This window comes from Oreochromis niloticus, linkage group LG6 (genome assembly GCF_001858045.2).
Source record: "Oreochromis niloticus isolate F11D_XX linkage group LG6, O_niloticus_UMD_NMBU, whole genome shotgun sequence".
Taxonomy (NCBI): domain Eukaryota; kingdom Metazoa; phylum Chordata; class Actinopteri; order Cichliformes; family Cichlidae; genus Oreochromis; species Oreochromis niloticus.
The window spans coordinates 6,118,080-6,140,093 of NC_031971.2; the positions used below are offsets into that span (position 1 = coordinate 6,118,080).

Here is a 22,014-nt window from a genome sequence, read left to right on the forward strand (position 1 = left end):
ACCAAACCAACCAACATGATCCTATTGACAAGTGTCGTTGGTACTAAGGGGTGCAAAGTGTGCCATGAAAATATCCCTCACCCCACTACTACACCAACAGACTAAATTCAATAAACCGTCGTTACAAGACAGGATGGATCCATGCTTTCATGCTGTTTGCACTAACTTTTGACCCTGTAATGTGAATGTTGGAGATGTCAAATCAAGACTCATCAAATCAGGGGACATTTTTTCCAGTTTTATGTTGTCCCATTTTAGCCTCAGTTCCTGTTGTTTGAGGACAGAAATGAAACCCGGTATGGTCGTCTGCTGCTTCACGTTTTGACATACAGCGAGTCTGGAGTTCCTCTTTCTCTATGCCTTCAGTTTAGATTAACTTAAAGCAGTCACTCACTGGACAATTCTCTTTTATGAACCATAGAGATGGCTGTGTAAATCAGCAGTTTGTGAAATAGTCCGTTTAAAGTCACTTAAATCACCTGCTCTGTTCTGGAAAGCAGCCACAAGCTCCTCAGCACAGCTATGATTACTTGTGACAGCTGATGACTTTACTTCACACTCAGTGCAGTCAACATCTCCATACTTTCTACACAATGTACGGTGTTAAACTGATTATATTCTATCTGGAAGTCTGTTCCAGACTGTTTGTATTTGCCTTTAAATATGAAGCTATTTTAAATGCACTGTCTCATAAGAAGGTAGATATGGGAAAAACAAAACACATACACAAAGCCGAGATCATAATTTAATTTGGTGAGAACGCCATTACAAACACCACTTAACATGTGACTGTGGCATAGAACAGGTTCTGAGGTCTGATCAGTGGCTTCTTACAGCAAATGACTTTACAGAGGCTTTGTGTAACAACATAAGGGCACTGCAGGGTGGAAACAAAGTAACAGAGAGGAGAAAGGTGATTTTTGTTCAATGATGGCACAGAAGGCAATTTTGTTGACTTAGTGGCTAAACAAATTATCTTCTGCCATATGTCTAACAAGGCAACACAGCATCAGGCATGTGCTTTACCTTTAAGTGAGAGATGATGATGATGGGGATGATGACCATTGAACTTTAACACAACAAAATAAAGTCAAACATATTTAGCATGGTAACAAAACAATTTGGTGGTGTGTATGTAGACTGCCACAGATTACAGTACCAGCTTTTATATTGTAATGGCTAAAAACAGGAAAATGATTTGTTGTGGTCTCAGTGCTTATGAATGAAATGGCAGGACTCTAACAGTAATTACATCTATTTACACGACTTTTCCTGTGCTGCAGTTTGTTCAGTACTACTGTTGTATAGGAAGCATAATAATTTCATTGCAAATCTTCCCAGTCCACATTCTGGTGTCCAGTTTGAGTGGAATGATTTGGACTGCACAGAAGCTTGCGGCAACAATTCAAACAAATGGGGTTGTCACGTCTGCGTATTCGATCATACCTGGCTGTGTGCAATCAAGTCTCTTCCAAAAACCACTGTACCTCCCATAAAATGACGCCGTCAAGTGAGAACAAAAACACATCCTTCCTCCCGTTGGTTCAACTGCAAATTGTGAGGACGCAGTTTGACCAATAGGAGGAGAGGATAAGCAAAGAGAGGGGCACAGACACGATGAAACATCCTGTGGCGTACAGGAGGCAGGAAGTGGGCGGGCACAAACGGCCTTTACTGGACTTTGGTGACGGCCTCGTGGATGGACTGAGCGACGTAGTCGATGTTCTTGCTGGTCAGGCCGCACATGTTGATGCGACCGCTGGCCATCAGGTACACGTGCTTCTCTTTGATCATGTACTCCACCTGTTTGGCTGTAGCACAAATTGCAACAGAGTGAGTGAACTTCATAAATGATGTGAAGATAAAGTGAGCCAAGACCGCTTGTTTCAAACAGAATATGAACTGAGGGGCTGCACAAAAGCTAAGTATAAGATATATAAAGATACTTTAACTGTGAAGAGCAGAGTCCAAGAACAGAAATATCAAGTATAATAGGTCTCTTAAGTATGTTTTGGGTATCTTGCAGGTCCCTCCACTATTGTGACGCTCATCTCTGATAATCCCAGTATGTCAAAGCAGGATGCGCTTCTACATTAGTGCGTGCATGTGTGTTTTCACTCACGAGTTAGGCCGGTGAAGCTGAACATGCCAATCTGCTGAGTGATGTGGTCCCAGGTCCCCGGGGTGCCCAGAGCTTGCAGCTTGGCCTTCAGCTGATCCCTCATCAACAGAACTCGGTCTGCCATGGTCTTCACATTACCCTTCCTAAAGAGGAGAGGAGGGATGGAGACAAGTGGAGATATTTTTAAAAAAAGGACATAAGACAGGAAATGAGAGTAAAAGTCAGCTGACAAAGACTATAAACCTCTAAAAGTAATAGCACATGACTGAATGGATTGAAGTGTTTCCACAGTTTCAAAACCATGCTAGCATGCACATTTGGTAGCCGCATGCATGTGCATGCACCGACAAGGAAGAAAAGTTATTAATATTATTTGAATAATCAGGTAAAAGATGAAGGGTTAGCAGGAGCTAGTATGCTAATATTAAAGTGCTGACTGATGGAGCGTACCATTCTTCAAACAGCTCAGGGCAGTTGAGGGTCTTGCTGACAATGCGTGCTCCCTGAGAAGGTGGGTTGGACCAGGTCGTCCTGACAATCTTCTCCATCTGGGACAGAACGCGGGTTAGGTTTTCGTTGTCCTTGGAAACCACTGTCAGGTTCCCCACTCTCTCATCTGTAAGTAGAGACAGATAAAATATGGCTTTATTATAACACTACTCGAGGGTAAGTAGAGGTATAAACAGTATAAACTTCTTTTTGGCTAAAACACACAAGACTGTATGCATGAATGCACATGGACCATGAGTACTCACTGTACAGGCCAAAGTTTTTGGAGAAGGACTGAGCTATGAAAAGCTCAAAGCCCTCGGAGACAAAGAAGCGGATGGCCCAGGCGTCTTTTTCCAGAGAGCCTGAGGCGAAGCCTTGGTAGGCGGAGTCAAAGAACACATATAGCTTCCTCCTCTGGAGAAGGAAAAGGTGAAATACATACATTAAAATTCAGTTCATTTTTTTTTTTAAATTACACATTAAAGGAATTTTTAAAAAGAAGAAGATATTCATGGTGAGTTAGACACCACCAAGACCATCAGATGATGGTAAAATAATGTCTTTGTACCTTCATCACTTCTGCGATCTGCTTCCATTCCTCCTGGGTCGGGTCGGTGCCAGTGGGGTTGTGTGCGCAGGCATGGAGGACAAAGATGGAGTACTCTGGAGCTTTCTGCTCAGAGAAGACAAATAATGAGTAAAAATCTTTAAAATAAATGAAAAAAATGCTCCCAAAGAGTCTTCTTGTTTTCATGTCACTGTCTGTTGGGTTCTTGTAACTTAACAGGAGTCATCGTTCCATCCTCACCTCCAAATCATCCAGGAACCCAGCGAGGTCCAGGCCCCTCTTGGCAGCATCCCAGTAGTGGTAGGGGCGGATATCTTTGAAGCCAGCATCAGCAAATACACCATTGTGGTTCTCTGGAAGAGGAAACGTTCAGCAGGTGTTTACCACTTAAATCAGCTCTGATACCCACTGAGACGTTCACTCCATTATCGAAAAACAGTCAAACTTTCTCAACTACAATTTCCTGCATCCTAAAATTGTTCACTAACCCCAGGTGGGTGCTGAGACGTAGACAGGCGTGGCTGTGTTGTTGACGCTGTTGTACCACCGCCGCAGAAACTCTGCCCCGATCCTCAGTGCACCTGTCCCACCCAGGGCCTGGACTCCTCCAACCTGTGAGACAAAGCGGGCAGTGGGAAACGCAATCAGAGAAATATACGTATGATATTAAATACATGTTGCTTTTCACAGTTTGGCCAGCGAATTTTGTGATAAGGTTGCAGGTCATGCCTGCTTCTGAACACTGCTGTTAATGCTGGCCTTACACTGTGCGATTTTTGGCCCATTTTGAGCCGATTTTTGAGTCGTGCGACCGTTTTGGTGATCGGCCCGAGTTTGGCCTTCATCGTGCGTCGTGCATCGTGTAGTATACATGGGGTAACGAGAAGCGATTAACACCTCATGACCAGCTCCCAATCATCAATCGCTTGGTCGGGAGGGTGTCACCGCAGCCGCTCACACTGCGCACGCGCAAACACATAAACGTCGGTGAAAAGACGGAGCAGCACGGCTGTGCAGCGTGTGATCTGGACACAAGCGATGGAGGCACTTGTAGGACTTTGGAAAGCTCATCCCAGCCTTTTCGATGTGGCCTCACAAAATTATCACGACCACAACAACCGTGAAAATAGCTGGATTTACATTGCTGCTCAATCACAGCTGCCTGATCAATGTTTTTCATTAGCACTTTAGCAAAGTTGATGGTGGTGATGTGCGTGTCAGTGTGAGTGAGAGACAGAGAGGGAGAGCAAGCGACAGATTTTCTGTTATAACCTTAATTTTTATGGACGCACAGTGTGAGCACTCAGGTCGCATCAGAGCATCGGGCCGTATAGCGTGAGACCCTGCATCGTGACCTATGAACTTGTAACCCCTGCGAGTCAATCGTGCAGTTTGAGCAGGAGCTGAATCACGCGACTGAAAAAAAAAAAAAAAAAAAAATCGCACAGTGTCTGCCCAGCTTAATATGCACTAATTTAATTCACCAAGACTTGTTGGTCTTCCAGATCTTGCCTTCACAGTTTTTCCTGCCCTTATTGTCTTGTTTTTCACTTTGTTCCCTGTTCTACCTAAACTGTTGCAGTGGTAAATGCTCATATTTAATATAAATTAAGTTTAAAATAATGAGGTTGCAGGGAAGTGTGTGCACAAGAATTCCCTGTGAGTCAAAATCTCAGGCTTCAGATTGCTTTTTCTACTCTTCCTTGACCTCATGTAGATCCTAAGAGGCCATCTCCTTCGCACAGCTATGGTCGTGAGCACAACAGCTCCACCCACCTACTGTTCAAACTTTGCAAGGGGCAGCCAATCAGAAGAAATCTGCCTTAAAAGGAGGGGAACTAAAGGTGCTTGGGTGTGACAGACGATAAACTGAGGGGTTCAGTGTATTCAGAACTAATACAGCACTACAATTGCAGTCTGAGAAATAAAAACATGGAGGTTTAAATTAGGGTTTCTAAGGACATTTAATAGAGATTAAAGACACAGGCAAACCTGATCAGCTGATACCCATCCAGTTATGTCCATTAATCAATGGAAAGCTGAGGTATAGATTAAAATTTAAAGAACTTTTAATCAATGTAAAATGTGCTTTTATTTCCTTTTTATTTCACTGCAAAAATAAACAACATTTATTACATTTGCTCCAACTGTTCAAAAACCTCCATGTGTTAGTGTGCATGTCCCACCCTGTTCTCCTTGATGGCAGGGCTATCGTCTCCAAGGGCGACCTTTGAGGCAGCGGAGCGGAACTCTGGCAGACCGAGGATGGGCAGATACTCGTGGTTCAGGCTTTCGTCCTCCACGATGAGCCGCTCCACCTTTTTCACCACCGGCAGCACCCAGGGCTGGCAGTCATCAGTACGGTAAGCTGGAGGGGACACAAAGCAAAGGAAATGTTAATCCAGAAGGCACAGGTAATGCTTCATAGGGGCAGGTTGTGTAGACTATTACTCACTTCACAAAAAAGCTTTTTTATGCTTAGTATGACATTAACAAATATTTACAATTGATACACTAGATAACTAAATACAAACACTTTGTTTCTGCTGCTTGCGTCACTGTGTATAGCGCCATATCACTGAGTATTACAAAATTATAGATAACACTTCAAAGATAAAAATGGTAATAATACAGCACTGCAGTCTGCAAATAGTAAAGTGAATAGAAGAAAATGCGCACATGAAAGAATAAACTGCCATTTAACTTCATATGATACCACATAAACTTGGAAGGTCACAGGGAAACATGTGTGTAGCACATATCTGACTCCTTAGGAACTTGTGCTCCCTCATACTGGTCTGGAGTGTGGGCAGAGCAGTATCAAATATCAGGGTTTGGCAGCGGCGGTACACAGTCACTCAGGGTCCAAAGGCAAGCACACTTAAAAGGTCAAATGTGCTTATGGTGGCTTTGAATCAGGGGTATGCAAAATAACTCTGTGTGTGGCCAGTACAAAATCTGAATAGACCCCAATCTGACATCACTTTACCTGAAATGCAGATCAAGTGGCAAACAGGTCTGGAGAAATCTGGAACCCAAAAAACTCTTCCTGTTGCTTTTGTGGACTCTCTTTCAACATAATTTAACACATTAACTGATCCATTTCCACACAGAGACACTAAATTATAGAGTTAATATAAAACTACTGGAATGGTTTCTCCAGGCCAAACTGGTTTTATGTGCTCGGTTTTGTTTTGGCAACGACCTGCAAAAGTGCAACTACTGTCTCAGTCCACGATGAATCATCAGAGAAAGTGAATTTTTAATAATCCTGTAGGGAGCACTTTGATCGTTAAAGCATATTCTGCCCATTAGCTTTTGCTCATATTTTGCATTTTGACTCTTGCCATAAAGTGTACATGCAGGCTGTGCACATGAAAAGGTGACAAGCTGCTAGCACTACATTACATCCTAAAGACAGAATATGTTAATAGATTCAACAGCAGCTACATCAGAGTTTTGCCTTATTCTGTCTGACCTGAAGTAACTAAGTATTAGTTCACTTTAGCCAGAAGCATTGGGCTAGGAGCAGGATAGATTGGGCTCATATGAGATGAAAAATCTGGCACATTGGGGTTAATGTTGAAAGACAGCTCAGAAACTGTTGGGATACAAGTGTCAACCTGTTAACCTGTTAACCTATTAAAGATGACTAAAGACTGTCTGCTGGTTTATTACAGTTTAGCATACATAGTCAGAATGAGGATAAAATAACACTAAAGAGATATTCTACAGTGCACGTTAAGTGAGGGACACAAACTAGCACAAAACCTTTCAAATGAGATGACTTTAGCATTCATTCTAAAAACTGAACACATTTTCTTACAAAACTTTCCTAACCAACCAAGCAAACTAATGACAGTTTCCAAGACTTCCCTATTATGTGTCACACAATGACTGACAACGTCGCAACAAACACATATTAAAAAACAGTTAACTACTTTGACGGTACTACGTAAGAAAACTTCAGCCTGTAAGTTCCTGCTTTGACAGGATGTCAGTGTGTAAGTGGACAATGATGAGTTCAAGGACAGATGGACAAGTAAAACAAGTCACAGCCGCTCTGCGTTTTAACATCATAATTTTAAAGTCTTTAATTGAGAAGTGTCTTGTGATACGACATGAAGCCCTACTTCCTGGAATTGTCAATTCTTTCAGTGAGAGGTGTAACATTTGCGTTAACAATGAAAAAATCCGAGCAATTTACTTGTCAGCATGTGAAGAAGCTAATGCTAGGTTTGCTGCTAGCAGCTTGCAGCGAAGGTCATAATACAAAAGCTGCTTACGTGTGCGAACATGATACCACCGCCATCGCCCGAATGTACCAAACAATGCAAGCTACAAAAAGATAGGAAACACAGCTTATGCGATGTGTTTATGCTTTACAGTGCCACTACAAGAGAGAGCAAGCCAACCTAGCTTTAGCATTAGCTGACATCTAGCATCTCTTACCTCCGACGCCCAGATTCACCTTCTGTGGATGGGTGTCCTCTCTGAAGTCAGCGGTCAGTTTGAACACGGCTACTGGGGGAGCCTGGGGGACGTCGCTAAACAGGGACATGGTTTGGGATGAAACAGACGATGATCCCGGTGTTGTGCAAGAGGAGCAAATGAGGAATGGGTGTTTCTAGAGACAGACCGGGTTCGTCACAGGTTCACCTTCACTCAAACTGGACCAGGACGCAAAAAATAGGCAGCAGTTCAGCTACCAATAGGAAGGGGCAGAAAACTGACGCAGCCTGTCAAGTAGCCAATGAGAGCGGAGAAACATCTTGAAGAAAAAAACTACAATTATACCCTAAGAAACAAGATAATAAACCTGTGACGAGTGATAATAAGTCTATAGTCTTAGTACTTTAAAAAAGCCAATCTCACCTGACAAATTCGTGCCATAGGGATTTGTCCCATTTTAAAAGTAATGTATGAATAAATAAATGATGTGACGTAATTCATACTCATAGCTGCTGACAGCTGGACGCTGTGTAGTCTTCCTGCATTAATTCAGACCACCAGAATGTCCTTAGCTTATCTTTAGGCACCTGTATGTCAATGCTGTGTGGCTTATATGCACATGTTTAGCTGTTCTGAATGACATTATTAAGAATATTATAATTATTCTTCTTCCGTAGATACATCCAACCTATATGAACTCATGTATTTTTTTTCATAAACAATTCGTGATAAGAGTAAGTGCTTCAGATAATCTGACTTTTTTTATCAAACCATCTTCGAAATTGAAGTCTGATAGTGCGTTGACGTAGGAACTGCGATCTGCCACAAGGGGTCAGTGTTGCTCTGCAGAGAAATATGCAGAGTTAGTGGCGTCTCATTGTTATTGTAGTTTAAGTTAACTTGGGCTAAAACGTCGGTTTGGACCTGTGATTTTACAGCAGTAAAAATTATACCAACACACAACACTGGAATGGTTTGGCCAAAGCATGTTTCCTTCTTTTTTTCCCCCTTTTTTGAGTCTGTAGCTTTTATCCAAAAAAGCTACAGACTAGTCATTTGTCAAGAGTAAATAAGTACAAATTAAAATGTAAAATCTGTCAAATTACAACAGTTAGGATTTTAATTAATGGTAGCAAATAAAATCCTTTATTGCATTTATTTTTCCACTTTTGTTGTCTTACGTCATAGAGCATTAAGTATCTTTTTGGCAGTTTTCTTAAAGTTTTATGGAATTTGTACTGGACTATTTAGCAGTATAAGTAGTCCTGCAAAAATATACAAAATGTTTTTAAGTTTTTGTTACAATATTACCAATATAGAATAACTTAAGTGATAGTGATTTAATTTATTTTTCAATCTTTTAATTAGATAAATAATTAGAATGATTAATTAATATCCTTTTTTATTTAACTGATAACATAATTGCTAGTCTCTGATAGAGTGATAGAGCTGGTCTAGTTGGAGCAACTGTTACCACCTTTATATACTGTTGTGTAGTTTAATCTATATCAGTGTTTCATATATCATGCACTGATGTGTCTTCAGGTATAAGACGTCTCAAGTTACTTTAGCTTTCATTAAAAAGTCTAATATCTGCTTGTAAATTACAATGAAAAGTATCAGGTTAAAAAAAGAATACAATTAAAACGTTCAAGTCTCACTTCAAAATTTTTACTTCCGACTTGCGTAGTAAGTGTCCATCACAACACACTTAAAGCATAGATCATTACACACAGAGACACAGCCTCTCCTCATAAACTTTTTGTAAACATCCAGGTGTGTTTTTCTTTTCTCTTCTTCCTACCTCTTCCCTTCACTCTCTTGCTTTTCTTCTCTCAGTGTCTCCTGTTAGGTCTGAAGTGTTTGATGAATAGCCTCGGTTTCACTTCTGTGTAGCCTCCACTTGCAGGCCTCCTGCAGCTAAAGTAGCATGTTTTTGTGTCAGTCAAGTGTGTGACTTGCTGATGCATTTACACACACACACACACACACACACACACACACACACACACACACACACACACACACACACACACACACACACACACACACACACACAAAAATAATAATTGAACTCTAATTTAAAATTTTAGCAAATTCTAAACTAAGAAACAAATTCTCTTTTTCAGGTCAAAAACTTAAAATAGATTTTTTTTCTTTTTCTTTTAGATGGACATCAGGTCACATCACATGTTTGCGCACACACACGCACACACACACTGCTGCTCCTCTCTCATTCTGTCATTACCAGACATGATGAGCCCTCCTCCTCTCCTCCACTTTTTTCTTTTTCTCTCTGCTTCTCCATAAAGCACTCCAGTGAACCATCAACAGGGTAAAGTTTCAAAGGGCCGAGGGGCTAATGCTCCTGGATGAAGCTGACTGAGTCAATTTGTCGACATGATGGACGTTTTGTGGCCTCAGCTCCTGCTTTCCTGCTTGGCTGCAGGGCTGCAGGGCCCACGGAGGCTTTTTAGGTAGGTTAAAAAAAGGAAGAAAAAAAAAGAAAGAGTAAGATGTATTAGTGAGAGGCAGAGGGGACAACCCGCGGGATGAAACCTTAATTTGACAAGTCAGAATGTGAAGCAGGTTCACAATAGCTAAATGTACACACACTTGGTTGTTAGAGTTAATCTAAAACCATTTTGCACATTAAACAACAACTCTTAGCTATTTATGATTTACAAATTTGATGTATCTTTCACTTTCAATCTTCAACAACTGGTCAGCAAAATTTAAAAAAAAAAACTATTTCAGTAAAAAAAACAATGTAGTGCAAAAGTTTAGCATTTTAAATTTCACTGAAATCAACAGGCTACAGAAATATTAGCAGCATGCTAACATCCTCACGACTCAGCATTTGGTCTTTGTTGTTTGCTAGCAATTTTTATTTATTAGTCATTTTCACCTGATGAGGATTGTGTGTGGAAAGTTGAGCATCAAGTAATTGCTATTGAATCTGATGGGAAGGGGAATGCCAAGCAAGACTAGAGTAGTTTTTTTATGCTTAGTGAATTGTGGTCATGAAAATGAAAACTATATATTTCAGATATGTCATGTAAGTAAACAATCAACTCTGAATAAGGGTTGAAATGGCAAAAAAAAAAAAAACCCTCTGTAAGATCAGCTTGATGATCTTTACTGGAACTAAGTCAAACTGCGTGATCCTTATCAAATTAACTATTAATACAAATTTCCCTAATTATCAAGTACTACTTTTACATGGGAGGAACAAAACCAGTTAGAGGGTGGAGGCCTAGTGTCTCAGAAATGACAAGAAAAATCACTTTTAAATCATTTTAAAATTTAACAGTGAACTGATTTTGAATTATGGGCAGAGCACTCGCATCCATAAACATGCATTAGGAGAAGTAGCTACACTGTAGCAACATGGGGACTGCACCGAACATTATCATTATTTTTACAAGGACACCCTGGGAAAGACAGAAGAAAAACTCACAAGAACTCACTTATCAAGTTAGCTCAGGCATAATAGCTCCAGTAAGTGCAGTCATCTATACACACACACACACACACACACACACACATGCACACACACACAGGTTTTAATATGATGTTAGCCCACAGCTTCAGCTTTTCTGGGAAAGCTTTTCACAAGGTTTAGGGTTAGTGTGTGAGCATTTATGGGAATTTTGGATCACGTATGTGAGGTCAGACACTGATGGACAGGAAGACCTGGCTCACAGTCTGAATTCTGTCAGGTTGAGGTCAGGACTCTGTGCAGGCTAATCAAGTTCTTCCACACCAAACTTGTTCATCCATGCCTTTATGGACCTTGCTTGGTGCACTGGTTCCCCGCCATGTTGGAACATGAAGGGGCCATTTCCAAACTGTTCCCACAAAGCTGAGAGCATGAAATCATCCAAAATGCTCCTGGTATGTTGGAGCATTAAGAGTTCCTTCCAGTGGAACTAAGGGGCTGAGCCCAACTCCTGAAAAACAACCTCACACCATAATTCCTGCTGCACCGAACTTTACACTTGGCACTTGAAGTCAGACAGGTACCGTTCTCCTGGCAACTGCCAAACCCAGACTCATCCATCGGATTACCAGAAATTTGCATTCCAGAGAACACATTTCAACTGCTCTGGAGTCCAGTGGCAGCATGTTTTACATCACTGCATCTGACACTATGTATTGTGCTTGGTGATATAAGGCGTGGATACTGTTCAGCCATCGAAACTCATTCCATGAATCCTCATTCTACATACGTAAGATAATCTGAAGGCTGCGTGAAGTTTGGAGCTCTGTAGCTATTGGCTCTGCACACTGGCTCTGCATCCGCTGACCCTACTCTGTGATTTTATGTGGCCTACCACGTCACGGCTGAGTTTCTGTCATTTCCAATTGCTTCCACTTTATTATAACACCACTAACAGCTGACTGTGGAATATTTAGTAGCGAGGAAATTTCATGTTAGGAATGGTTGGACAGCTGGCATCGCATCACACTAAGACGCTGGAATTCTCTGATCTCCTGAGATCAATTCATTCTTTCACAAATGCTTGTAGAAGCAGTCTGTATACCTTGGCGCTTTATACACCTGTCGCCGTGGAAGTGATTGGAACACCTGAATGATTTGGGATGTTGACTGAATACTTTTGGACTGTGTACGTGTGAATAGCTGTTTTTATAGCTACTTAGGTGGGAGCTCGTTACAGTGGATATGTGAATGATAAACCATGTTTTAAAACTACCTTCTAAAACTGCAAACAGCTTAAAACCTAGATCCATACTCCCCAGGAAATGGTAATAATAAAATTCAGCCAAACAAGACCTGTTAGATTATGTGATTTTCCCAGCTGGAAAAGCTGCTACATTTGGATTTTCTCACTCAGCACCTGTTAAATCGTATCAAGGCCCACATAACAGCACTGGACTGTGCTGTGTGTGTTTAACAATCTGGGCAAAGCACCTGTACAGTGACTGTCAGACTGTAGCTCTCCAACACACACCATCAGCCTCAGATATATTCTCATTCCTGTGTGCTTCATGTGGGAAATATCTGGGGAATGGGGAAAATCCCTCCGCTCTCTTTCTGTGTGTGTGTGTGTGTGTGTGTGTGTGTGTGTGTGTGTGTGTGTGTGTGTGTGATAATGTTAAAGAGAGTTCTAATGTATCCTTTCATGTGTTCAACCACTGTACAACTTTTTTAGAGTTGTTCATCAGGGAGGTCTGGGAGAAGGGAGTCAGTGGGTGGGAGGGGGATCATTGTCAGGTCAGTAATTATCAGATTTGCTGAGGCCCCAGCAGAAGCAGGACTTACACACACACACACCTTCACCACCCCCGGGCCAGCCCAGGCGAGGCTGAGAGAGGAGAGCCATCAGTGGGAGAAGCTGATAGGTCGACCCCCCGGGGAAGACGATAGCCAGCGCTTCTCTGACAGCTGCTTAGTGTTAAGTTCTGCCTGCTCATGTTCAGAAAAACACACACTCAACCCAACTCTGATACAAACACGCACACACATGCATCACAAACAGACACACACACAAAAAAATGCACAGGAAAGTATTTACACATGTGGGTATACATTAACTAATAAACTTTAAGTGAGCAGAAAAATCCATAGAGAAGGATGTACACAAAGGATTTCGAGCGCACTGTGTTTGCTAGCGCTCTATCGTTCTTCCCTCATGTAGTTTGCCAGATTGTGCCACGGGTACTTGAAGGCCATCAGAAGCAACAGGGAGCAAAGCAAATAGCTGGCCTGGTTTTAAAGACAAAATCCACCCGCCTTTACTACAGCCCCTGCCTGGAGTTTCCAGGACTTTCCATGCATTGTTAAAGAAATCACTCTGAAGATGAGCCTACTGATATTTAACAAGTGAATCTGCAACTGGCATTTTTTTGTTTTTGTTTATTGTTTTAGTGCACGAGCTATAAGAACCCACGGTCCACTTTGCCTGCTTTGCAGAAAAAACAGCAATCAAAGTAAGTTCAAGCTCATGAGTACTGTGCAGCACTTTTCTGTGACTAGACAAATTTCATTTGAGCATCAAGAGGGTGAAAACCAGACTTATGTTAACTGACTTTCAAAAAAGTTGCCATAATAAACCTAATAATATGTAAAATACATAAAAATAATATATAAAACTAATTTAATGTTGTTATAATATTTCATTGTGAGCAAAAACAAATGTTTGCAATCGAGTGCACTGCATTAAATTAAAAGGTAATGATTCACTAGATTTCATATTTGTAGTTAAGTTTACTTTAGTTAAGTTCAGTAAACAGAAATAAACCCATGTGAGCTCACCTTTACCTCAGCCTAACTCAAGTTATAATCATAAGTTTCATCAAGTATATTTCATTCTGTCCAGCTGAGACTCTTTATTACACATCCCATTTTTCTCACTCTTAATTTCATGCAAGCTCTTTCATTTCTTCACTGCAGTAAGAGCACAAACCAGAAGCATCAGCAACATGTTGAAAATTCTACAACAAGTACTGCTGAAGGTGCACAACAAACAGCACTTTTCTGACACGTGTAGGAAACATTGCCGCTCCTGTTTCTGAGGATACCCTGTCAGCCTCTCCAGGGGCCTCGTGTGTCGCTGGAAGCGTCTTTGGTCGTCACCTCCTGGACTGTTTCTGTGTGTCTGTGGTTTGCCATTGACTGTTAATGGAGTGTGGTTTGTCGGTGAACTATAGGTCTCATTTCCTCCTCTGTCAAACTTGTGCGCACAACAACTTGTCAACACAGTAATTTACACTGTGTGTGTGTGTGTGCGTGTGTGTGTGTGCGTGTGTGTGTGTGTGTGTGTGTGTGTGTGTACTGTATGTCTGAGTACAAGAACACCAAGGCCAGTACTCACTCCCTGCTTTCGTGTCTGTGTTGAGTCTGGCTGATCTCTGACAGGAAGTGATCCGTGTCTGTGTACACATCAACAAACAGGACCTGGGTCTGCAAGGAGAAGAAGGAGGAGAAGGTGGTGTTGGAGGTGGTGGACAAAGTCAGGGGTCAAAGTGGGAGGAGACTGTTGACTGACAGCCTTTACTTGGAGCATGTCTGCTGTTTGTTTGACTAGAGGCCGGTCCTGTCATCAGGCTTCAGGCTGATAGTGAAGAGGAGACAAGACAGAAAGAGGAGACAACGCAGAGATGGGTTTTTGGGTGGATGGAGGTGGGGGTGATCCTGCTTAAGTTTTTTTTTTTTTAAGAAGGGGGGGGGGGTGTCTTGTTCAGTGATTGGTTGACAGTTTGAAACTTCAGTCAGGCAAGGACACTTTGGTCAGAGAAATGTCTTCTTTGTAGGTTTTTCCTTTCTTTTTAGTTTTTATCAGAGAGGAACCTCCTCCTCCTATTCTCATTTCCTAAACTGATGACCTGCTGCTTTTTCACTGGAGTCTCTCTCTGCATCTCCATTTTTCTTGCACTGCAACTTTAAAGATACAAACAAACAGAAAAATACAGTAATTTAACAAGAAGCACTCCAAACCTCTGTCAAGGCTGTGCACTCCCACTTTATTAATTTTAACGCAATAGCATTGTATTTTTTTCTCTGTAGTCATTTTGTTTTCTTATTTTTAAACATACTTTAATAACTTTTTAGTGCAATTAAAACAAGTGCAAAGGCCAAGTGCGTAGTATTCATTCCATTTGTGTACACGTTCAAAATGTTATGTATTCAAACAGTTAGAACCTGTTTCTGTAATGCATGGAACAAAGTAATACTACAATTATGTGATATTTAGTATCTCCATAAGTCATTGCCTTTATCCCTATATAATGTCAGTACAAAGAATAGCAACAAGAAACATAGTTTCAATATCTCTGTATACCATTATTATCACTTTGACCTTTAGATCAATCTGTTGATGTTGAAGGAGAGGTCAGAGGTCAGATGTGACCTCTGACATAATATTTAATTTATATTCTGCATTTTTATACAGTACTTTTATATGTTGATAATACACACCACACTTGTAAGTATCACAGTTTTTAAGTTATAAAACTTTTTATCCATTTCTGACCAATAAATCATGAAGTTGGCCTTGGATGTAAGCCAAATCTTAATGGATAATTACTCCAATGACTCCACTCTACACCCCTACAAAGAGTTATCAGAAAAAAAATTACATCTATCATGTTTACAGACTCAAACATCAACAAATGGAACAAATGAGGAAAAAGACATTGGGAGTTTAGCAGCTACACCACATCAGTTCCTCAGTGGCTTCATGGTTGAAACTCCTCTTACTCAGACTTTTTCTGGCAGCAGGTTTCAGTTGTTTTAGTTTTACATCAACAGCAAAGTGTTGATGGTTCAGTCATCTTATCTGTGTGTGTGTGCGACCAAACAAAATGCCAGTTGTTCGCTGAACATAAAGTCCTGGTATGCAGATGCAGGCGCGTATCCCTGAACTGTCCGGCGGTCGGGGTCGGGCCTCGGCTGACTGACGGCCTCATTGTTGCTTTGCCGGCCGGCTGCTGTCAAGGTTACTGAGCTGCAAGATGGCTGAAGTCTGGGAACAGTCAGCCCCTATTTTGGGGTCTTCAGGGCCACTTTCTTAGAGGCACTGACAAGGCCTTGCATAGCAGCTGATGGGAACTGGATAAAGTGTGCATACGTGTGTGTGTGCGTGCCTTTTAAACTTCAGTAAAAGCACCAGCGCAGCAGGATTCTGCAGCAAAAAAGTACAAAACTGAGGACGTTTATAAATATGAACTATTACCTTGTTTCCACTAGTTGTTATTTTTATTAGCACAGCTTAGGAAAACCATCTTAGTTCTCATGTTAGTGTTATAGCTCCTCTTCTCCTTTTTGTTTCACCTGCTCCCACTCCAACACTTCAAAAATACAATTCAACAAGTCTTTAGAAATAAAAGTATATTATTATACTTTTTAATGAGAAAGGGAAGAAACAACAAAAATAAAATCTGATGACATTTAGCCACTAAATAAATTATAAAAAGCTCGACAAATTAAAAACAAAATCCAAATGTGTCAGATTGATTTTTGTCTCTTTTCTTTCAGGGCTTGTTTCAAGATCTCCTTTTTTACCATGAGCTGATTCTTTGGATGACGTATCACATTTTGATCATTTTGAATGTGAATTTCTTACAGTGAACTTTTTTGTTTCTGTGTTTTTCTGGTTTTGAAATTCAGTGGCAAGTTTTTGGATTGGTTATTATTTTTGGTCTACTTTAACATAACTTGTCCAGGTGCTTTTGCTTATCCTGCCTTTTTTATTTTATTTTATTTTAAAAGCATAGAATTTGATTGAATATTTGAGAATATAAAAGTGTACGAACATTGAATGTGAATATGAATGGTGTGCTTTAAGAAGCTGAAGAACCGTCTATGATCTGTGATGCTGTTAGACTTGGTGGGATCAAATGAAATCTTCAAACTTGAAAAACAAGTTGTGAGGATGAAAGAGGAAGACTTTATCTGGTATCTAGTATTTTCTTTAAAAAGCCCTGCTGGTGTCAGCTTACCACAGGAATTGGGAATTGCCTCTGTGCAGGGCTCGCTGATATGTCCGCTATGTTTGTGTTTTTGTGTTTATGGCCCAGAATTCCTTCACGCATTTTAATGCGTAGCTCAATGTCCCTAAACATTATTGGGAAAAGCATTTCTTTACCAAAAACCCCAGCGCTCAGGCCCAAAAGCTTGACTCTGGAAACTTTTTATTTACAGCGTTGGCGTGTGATGGAGGAGCCAGGCCGTCTATCCCAATAACAGATTGTCATTTTGATGGCGACGCCACACGGACAGAACGCAACAGCCTGAATTCATCCCTCTGAAATACTGTTTACTTCCTGGAAGGTCACAAGGCCACATCAGAGCACTAGGACATGCATTTATGTGCACACTTGTGTGCACAGTCATGGGAAATCTTTACATTTTCTATATGAATATTCATCACAGTGTTTGAGTCAAATGCTCATTTATCTCTTTAAATAATAAAGAGTCAAAGCTCCTAAAGTTATTAAGCAGGTTCGTAAAATAGCCTGAAAAGGAAATGTCAGTTATCTATCATCACTGGGTGTCTCAGCTCATTATTCTGTGTATTTCAGTGTTCAGCAGTGAGGATACATGGAACTTTTTAAAGTGCCACTGCAGGATGATGAATCATAAACCTCGTGGGGTCTAAAGATAGATTTGTGTAAACGTGCAGTCATTAGAACATGCAGATGTACACTTATACACAACAAGACAACTTCCTCTCGCATGAATTATAGTCACTCCACAATAGCTCCAATAATAGTTTCCCATCTCTGCACTGGTGACAACGGTGACCCCTCCCTGACCTTTCAGTTCTGGTTAGGGGGGGGGGGAGTGCACCACAAACTTCTGGTTTCATTCATACCATTGAGGCAGTAAATAGACAGCTCTAAGAAGGTTTAAAACCGGACCAGACGGTGTTTGTCCAGGCTGATGTTGCGGGGCGCCACCTGTTTGAGAAGCTGAGGAGAGAGAGTGATTTATGTCTGACCAATCCGGAGAAACATGTTAACACTGGAAAGATGCTGGTGCAATGGATTTACAAGTACGGCCTTATACTGACATTATATAATTCTTTTCTTTTTTTTTGCTTTTTCAATGTACGCAAAAAAGTTTCCACACAGACAGAGTCAGACACGGGAGGGAAACGTGTGTTTAATACATTCCCTTGTCAAAATATGACTCCCACTTACATTATTAATAACAGCAATAACAGGTTTTGGACTCTGAACATACTGATCGCAGGAGGAGCTTACTGCTCTGTAAATCAGCACCAGAAGAATTCTTTTGTTCTAAAATGCTCCACTTATGCCTCGTTTGCAGCGATGTGATGCCAATGCCTAAACCAGAGTCCTAGATGCATGAAGGAGCGTTTCTGCAGGTCCTTCCTCCCTGCAGCTGTCAGACTGTACAATCAAAACTTCTCCCAACAATCACAGATGTTTACATCAGCGCTGTAACTTGCACTAATCAACCAAACAACTACTACTGTTATAACTTGCACATTACTTTTCTCAGTTTATATATACTAACTTATTGGAAGTTACATGTCTACTTTTTAATGCACTGGTACAATACACAATCTGCACTTTTCTAATTATTCTAAATATTCTTAACTATTTAAACATCTTTCAGTATCCTGCTGTTTGCACACTACAACCTGGGTTTGCCACTGTCTGTACTCAAATTTTTACTTTTTAATAACTGTACAGTACTCTGTTGTAAATATGTAAAAATTGTGTGTGTTTCTGTTCTGTGTCCTGTTCTGTTTGTATATGTGTTTTTGTTTTTTCTTTTTTTTCTTTTTTTTCTTTTTCTGCTGTTACAACCAAACTTCCCCTTGTGGGACAATTAAAGGATTATTCTATTCTATTCTATTCTAGAATCAGCTCCACGCTTTAACCTACCGGTTAACCGACCGGTGCATCTGCCCACTGACTGCTGCTGTTGGTGGCCAAGTAAAGGGGCTAACAAATGAAATTCTCTGAGGATTCTGCTATGTGGTACCAGGACATTTAAAATGTGGGCTAAGACACTAAAGCAGAACTGGCTCCACACCAGTAATACTGGCAGCACAGCTTTAAAAACGAGGCATATGCAAACCATTTGGTGCCACCCTAAGCCAATCCATGCTTTCCAATTTGTGTGTTTTCATTGTTAAAAGTATTAAAAGGTTGTTGCCACTGATAAGTTGTACTAAAGTTAGCTCAAAGCCTATTATTCTATTAAATAAACACGCCCCAAATATTCTCAGTGGCATATCATTTCATGCTGCCAATTCATATTAATGGCTGAATGCAATAAAGTCCTAGATTACCACAAACTACATCCTCCAAAAACCAGACAATTTGACCTTTGTGATGGCTGGGATCGTTGCATGAATGCTGTGTTAGGCTGTGTTAGCTTTAGATAGTGCTACCTCATAATCAAATGAATGTCTAAATACTTTCATAGTGTCAGCACACTGTAGGCTTACATTCATCACGATGAGAAAAGGAAGCACACACATAGCTCAATTATGAAATCATACATGAGTGTCGAGCTAAATGGCTCCAGGACACCAAATAATAACAGACATTCTGGAGCATGCCACAAATCACTGGTGTTTATGGTTTCATGTCCCAAAACAGTCGAGAGAAGGCCCAGATTTTGTAGCTGCTTTGCTGCTTATGAGAATAAGTCGGTAAGTAGAATGTGGAGCTCGGTTTGTTTCTGTATTTCTAATGTGGATTCTCCATTCAAATCTCCTCAGATAGAAGAGGGTGAATCCGGGATTAAAGACTAAAGTAACACAGATAAATGCCTGTGTGGAATAATTAGTATATCCAAAGCTCGGTACAACTTGGGAAGGGAAGCTGGATTCACCACAAACAGCCTAATCTGAAACCACAAGTGGAAATCACCCCGTCTGCACTTTAATTATATCAGTGAATCTCCTTCATCCAGGGTTCTCCTCTTCTTCCCCTGCTTCAGTACGGCTCGCAGGACTTGTGTGTGCATAAACAAATTCATCATTTCAAATTCATAATGCGCACAAAATACACTCTGAGTCACCTCTTTATGACGCATATACTGTAATTAACCCTAATTTGCCATTATCACTATGAAATTAAACCATTTGTGCATCTCGTAGCAAAAGGCTATAATCATATATGCTGTTATATTTTGAGCCTTTTCAAACAGGTTAATTAGCCGCATGTTTACTCAACAAATAATGATGCTCATGGGGAGTATTCAAATAACATCAATCCCTTAATTAGGTTGTATTTGTCAGAGAGCCAACATGAAGTCTGAGTAATTCATGTAGATGGAAGGACCTCGCATTTATTGCATATTTGCCTAGTGTACTCTTTAGCTGTAATGCCTCATATTAGAAGGCATTATTGTTGTTTAATTAAATCATAATTAGTCAGATATCATTCACAGTGAGTGTAATCGTGAGGAAGACGACCAATGACAGGTCTTAATTTTTTCAGAAGCTTTGGAAAAGGATCAGAGGAAGTGGAAAAATGAGCACTTTTGTAAAATTATTCTAAGAGGTAAGCCCCTGTTCTTTATATATTAATCATTACCATTCAGATACTAAATGGTAGTCAAAACCCCAAAACATAGCAGACGTGATTCTTTAAATGCTGGCTCCAAGGCTTCATGTGACAGACTGATTTTTTTTTTTTTACCAAAATGCAATCTGCTTTATGAATAATTCTGTAAAAAGACAACAACTTTTTTAAAATAACATTTCTGGGGAAAAATAAGAAAAGTTATCTATTTCCATCACTGTTACCCAATACACCACAACAAAGGTACAGTAAACTGGTGCAAGGCCACATTAAGATACAACAAACTGGCAAAAATTCCAAATGCAGCTTAAACATATCAGAATTATGAATGTTTATATTATTTATACACATCTTAATAATAACAAAATTAACACTGCAGCATGAAAGTTGAATAAAAATAATACATTTATTAAAGCTATTAATACGTTGATACCTTTGTAAAATTTGCTCAATGAAAATTGAAGAAAAGTAAACTGAAAAAAATGAAGAAAAGATGTTCTGCTCGCAGTTTTGATGGTCGTGACCTTGCACCTCGTAAAGTGTGTGAAACTCCACGTGGAGGAAGAAATAAAATTCCTTTCTTGATCTCAAGAGCAGCAGAGCAAACATAGCGACTACCATCAACACTACAGCCTTCCTGCTTCAAAACACCTGCTGGCTGTGGGTGTCTGGTTGGTCCTGTGGGAGACTTGTGGTTTCCCACATCCTGCGACAGCTGAGCTCTCAGGTACCTAAGCTCTGTCCAGGAGAGCACTTAAGTGTCGCTGTGTTTTTCTCAGTGATTTTTTTTTTCGCAGACTCATTAAAGAAATTATCAGAAGGAATCCCTGAGAGTGTCTGACTCATTTTATTTTGTGCTGTATTATTCCCTGATAGAGGTGAGTTCATATATAACGTTGTTTGGTATTTACTCACTCAGAGGGTCGGCAGCAGCAGGGTGTAGGAACTGTGAGGGATTCGGTATTTTGGTCAAGGACACTACAGCAGGGTGGAGGCCTACTGCCTCAAGCAGCTGAAGGACAGTCTCCGGCTGCACAGTGTCAGACAGGAAGCTGGGGATTCGGACTTATAGGTGGATGGTTTGCCTTTAATCAATTAATTAATTACACACAAAAAAAGTTGTTTCAGCAATTTTGCTGTAATTGCTGTACTTTGTACTGCATCTGCCATGCATGCATGATTGCAGGCAGTCTAAGCAGACAAACAATGCATGGGGGGAAATGTACAAAGCCCCACTGAAAAGATGCACAGAACCTAAAACATTCTCATTCACTGGAAGCAAAATATTATCCAGATAAAATGGGTCCATTGTTTCTTATAAGTTTCTGCAGGAATGACTAAATAT

At 40.5% G+C, this 22,014-nt stretch overlaps 1 protein-coding gene across 1 annotated transcript; it reads right to left on the reverse strand.

Annotated features, from left to right (window-relative positions):
- Positions 1 to 734: 734 nt before the first annotated feature.
- On the reverse strand, positions 735 to 7,875 carry LOC100691210 (aspartate aminotransferase, cytoplasmic). The gene is made up of 9 exons (XM_003454134.5): positions 7,635 to 7,875; positions 5,369 to 5,550; positions 3,671 to 3,794; positions 3,423 to 3,535; positions 3,183 to 3,287; positions 2,878 to 3,028; positions 2,573 to 2,738; positions 2,123 to 2,265; positions 735 to 1,811 (listed from the first exon to the last, which is right to left on the reverse strand). The coding sequence occupies exons 1-9, from the start codon at positions 7,741 to 7,743 to the stop codon at positions 1,672 to 1,674; spliced, it is 1,233 nt and encodes a 410-aa protein (XP_003454182.1). The 5' UTR covers positions 7,744 to 7,875; the 3' UTR covers positions 735 to 1,671.
- Between the last annotated feature and the right edge of the window lie 14,139 nt (positions 7,876 to 22,014).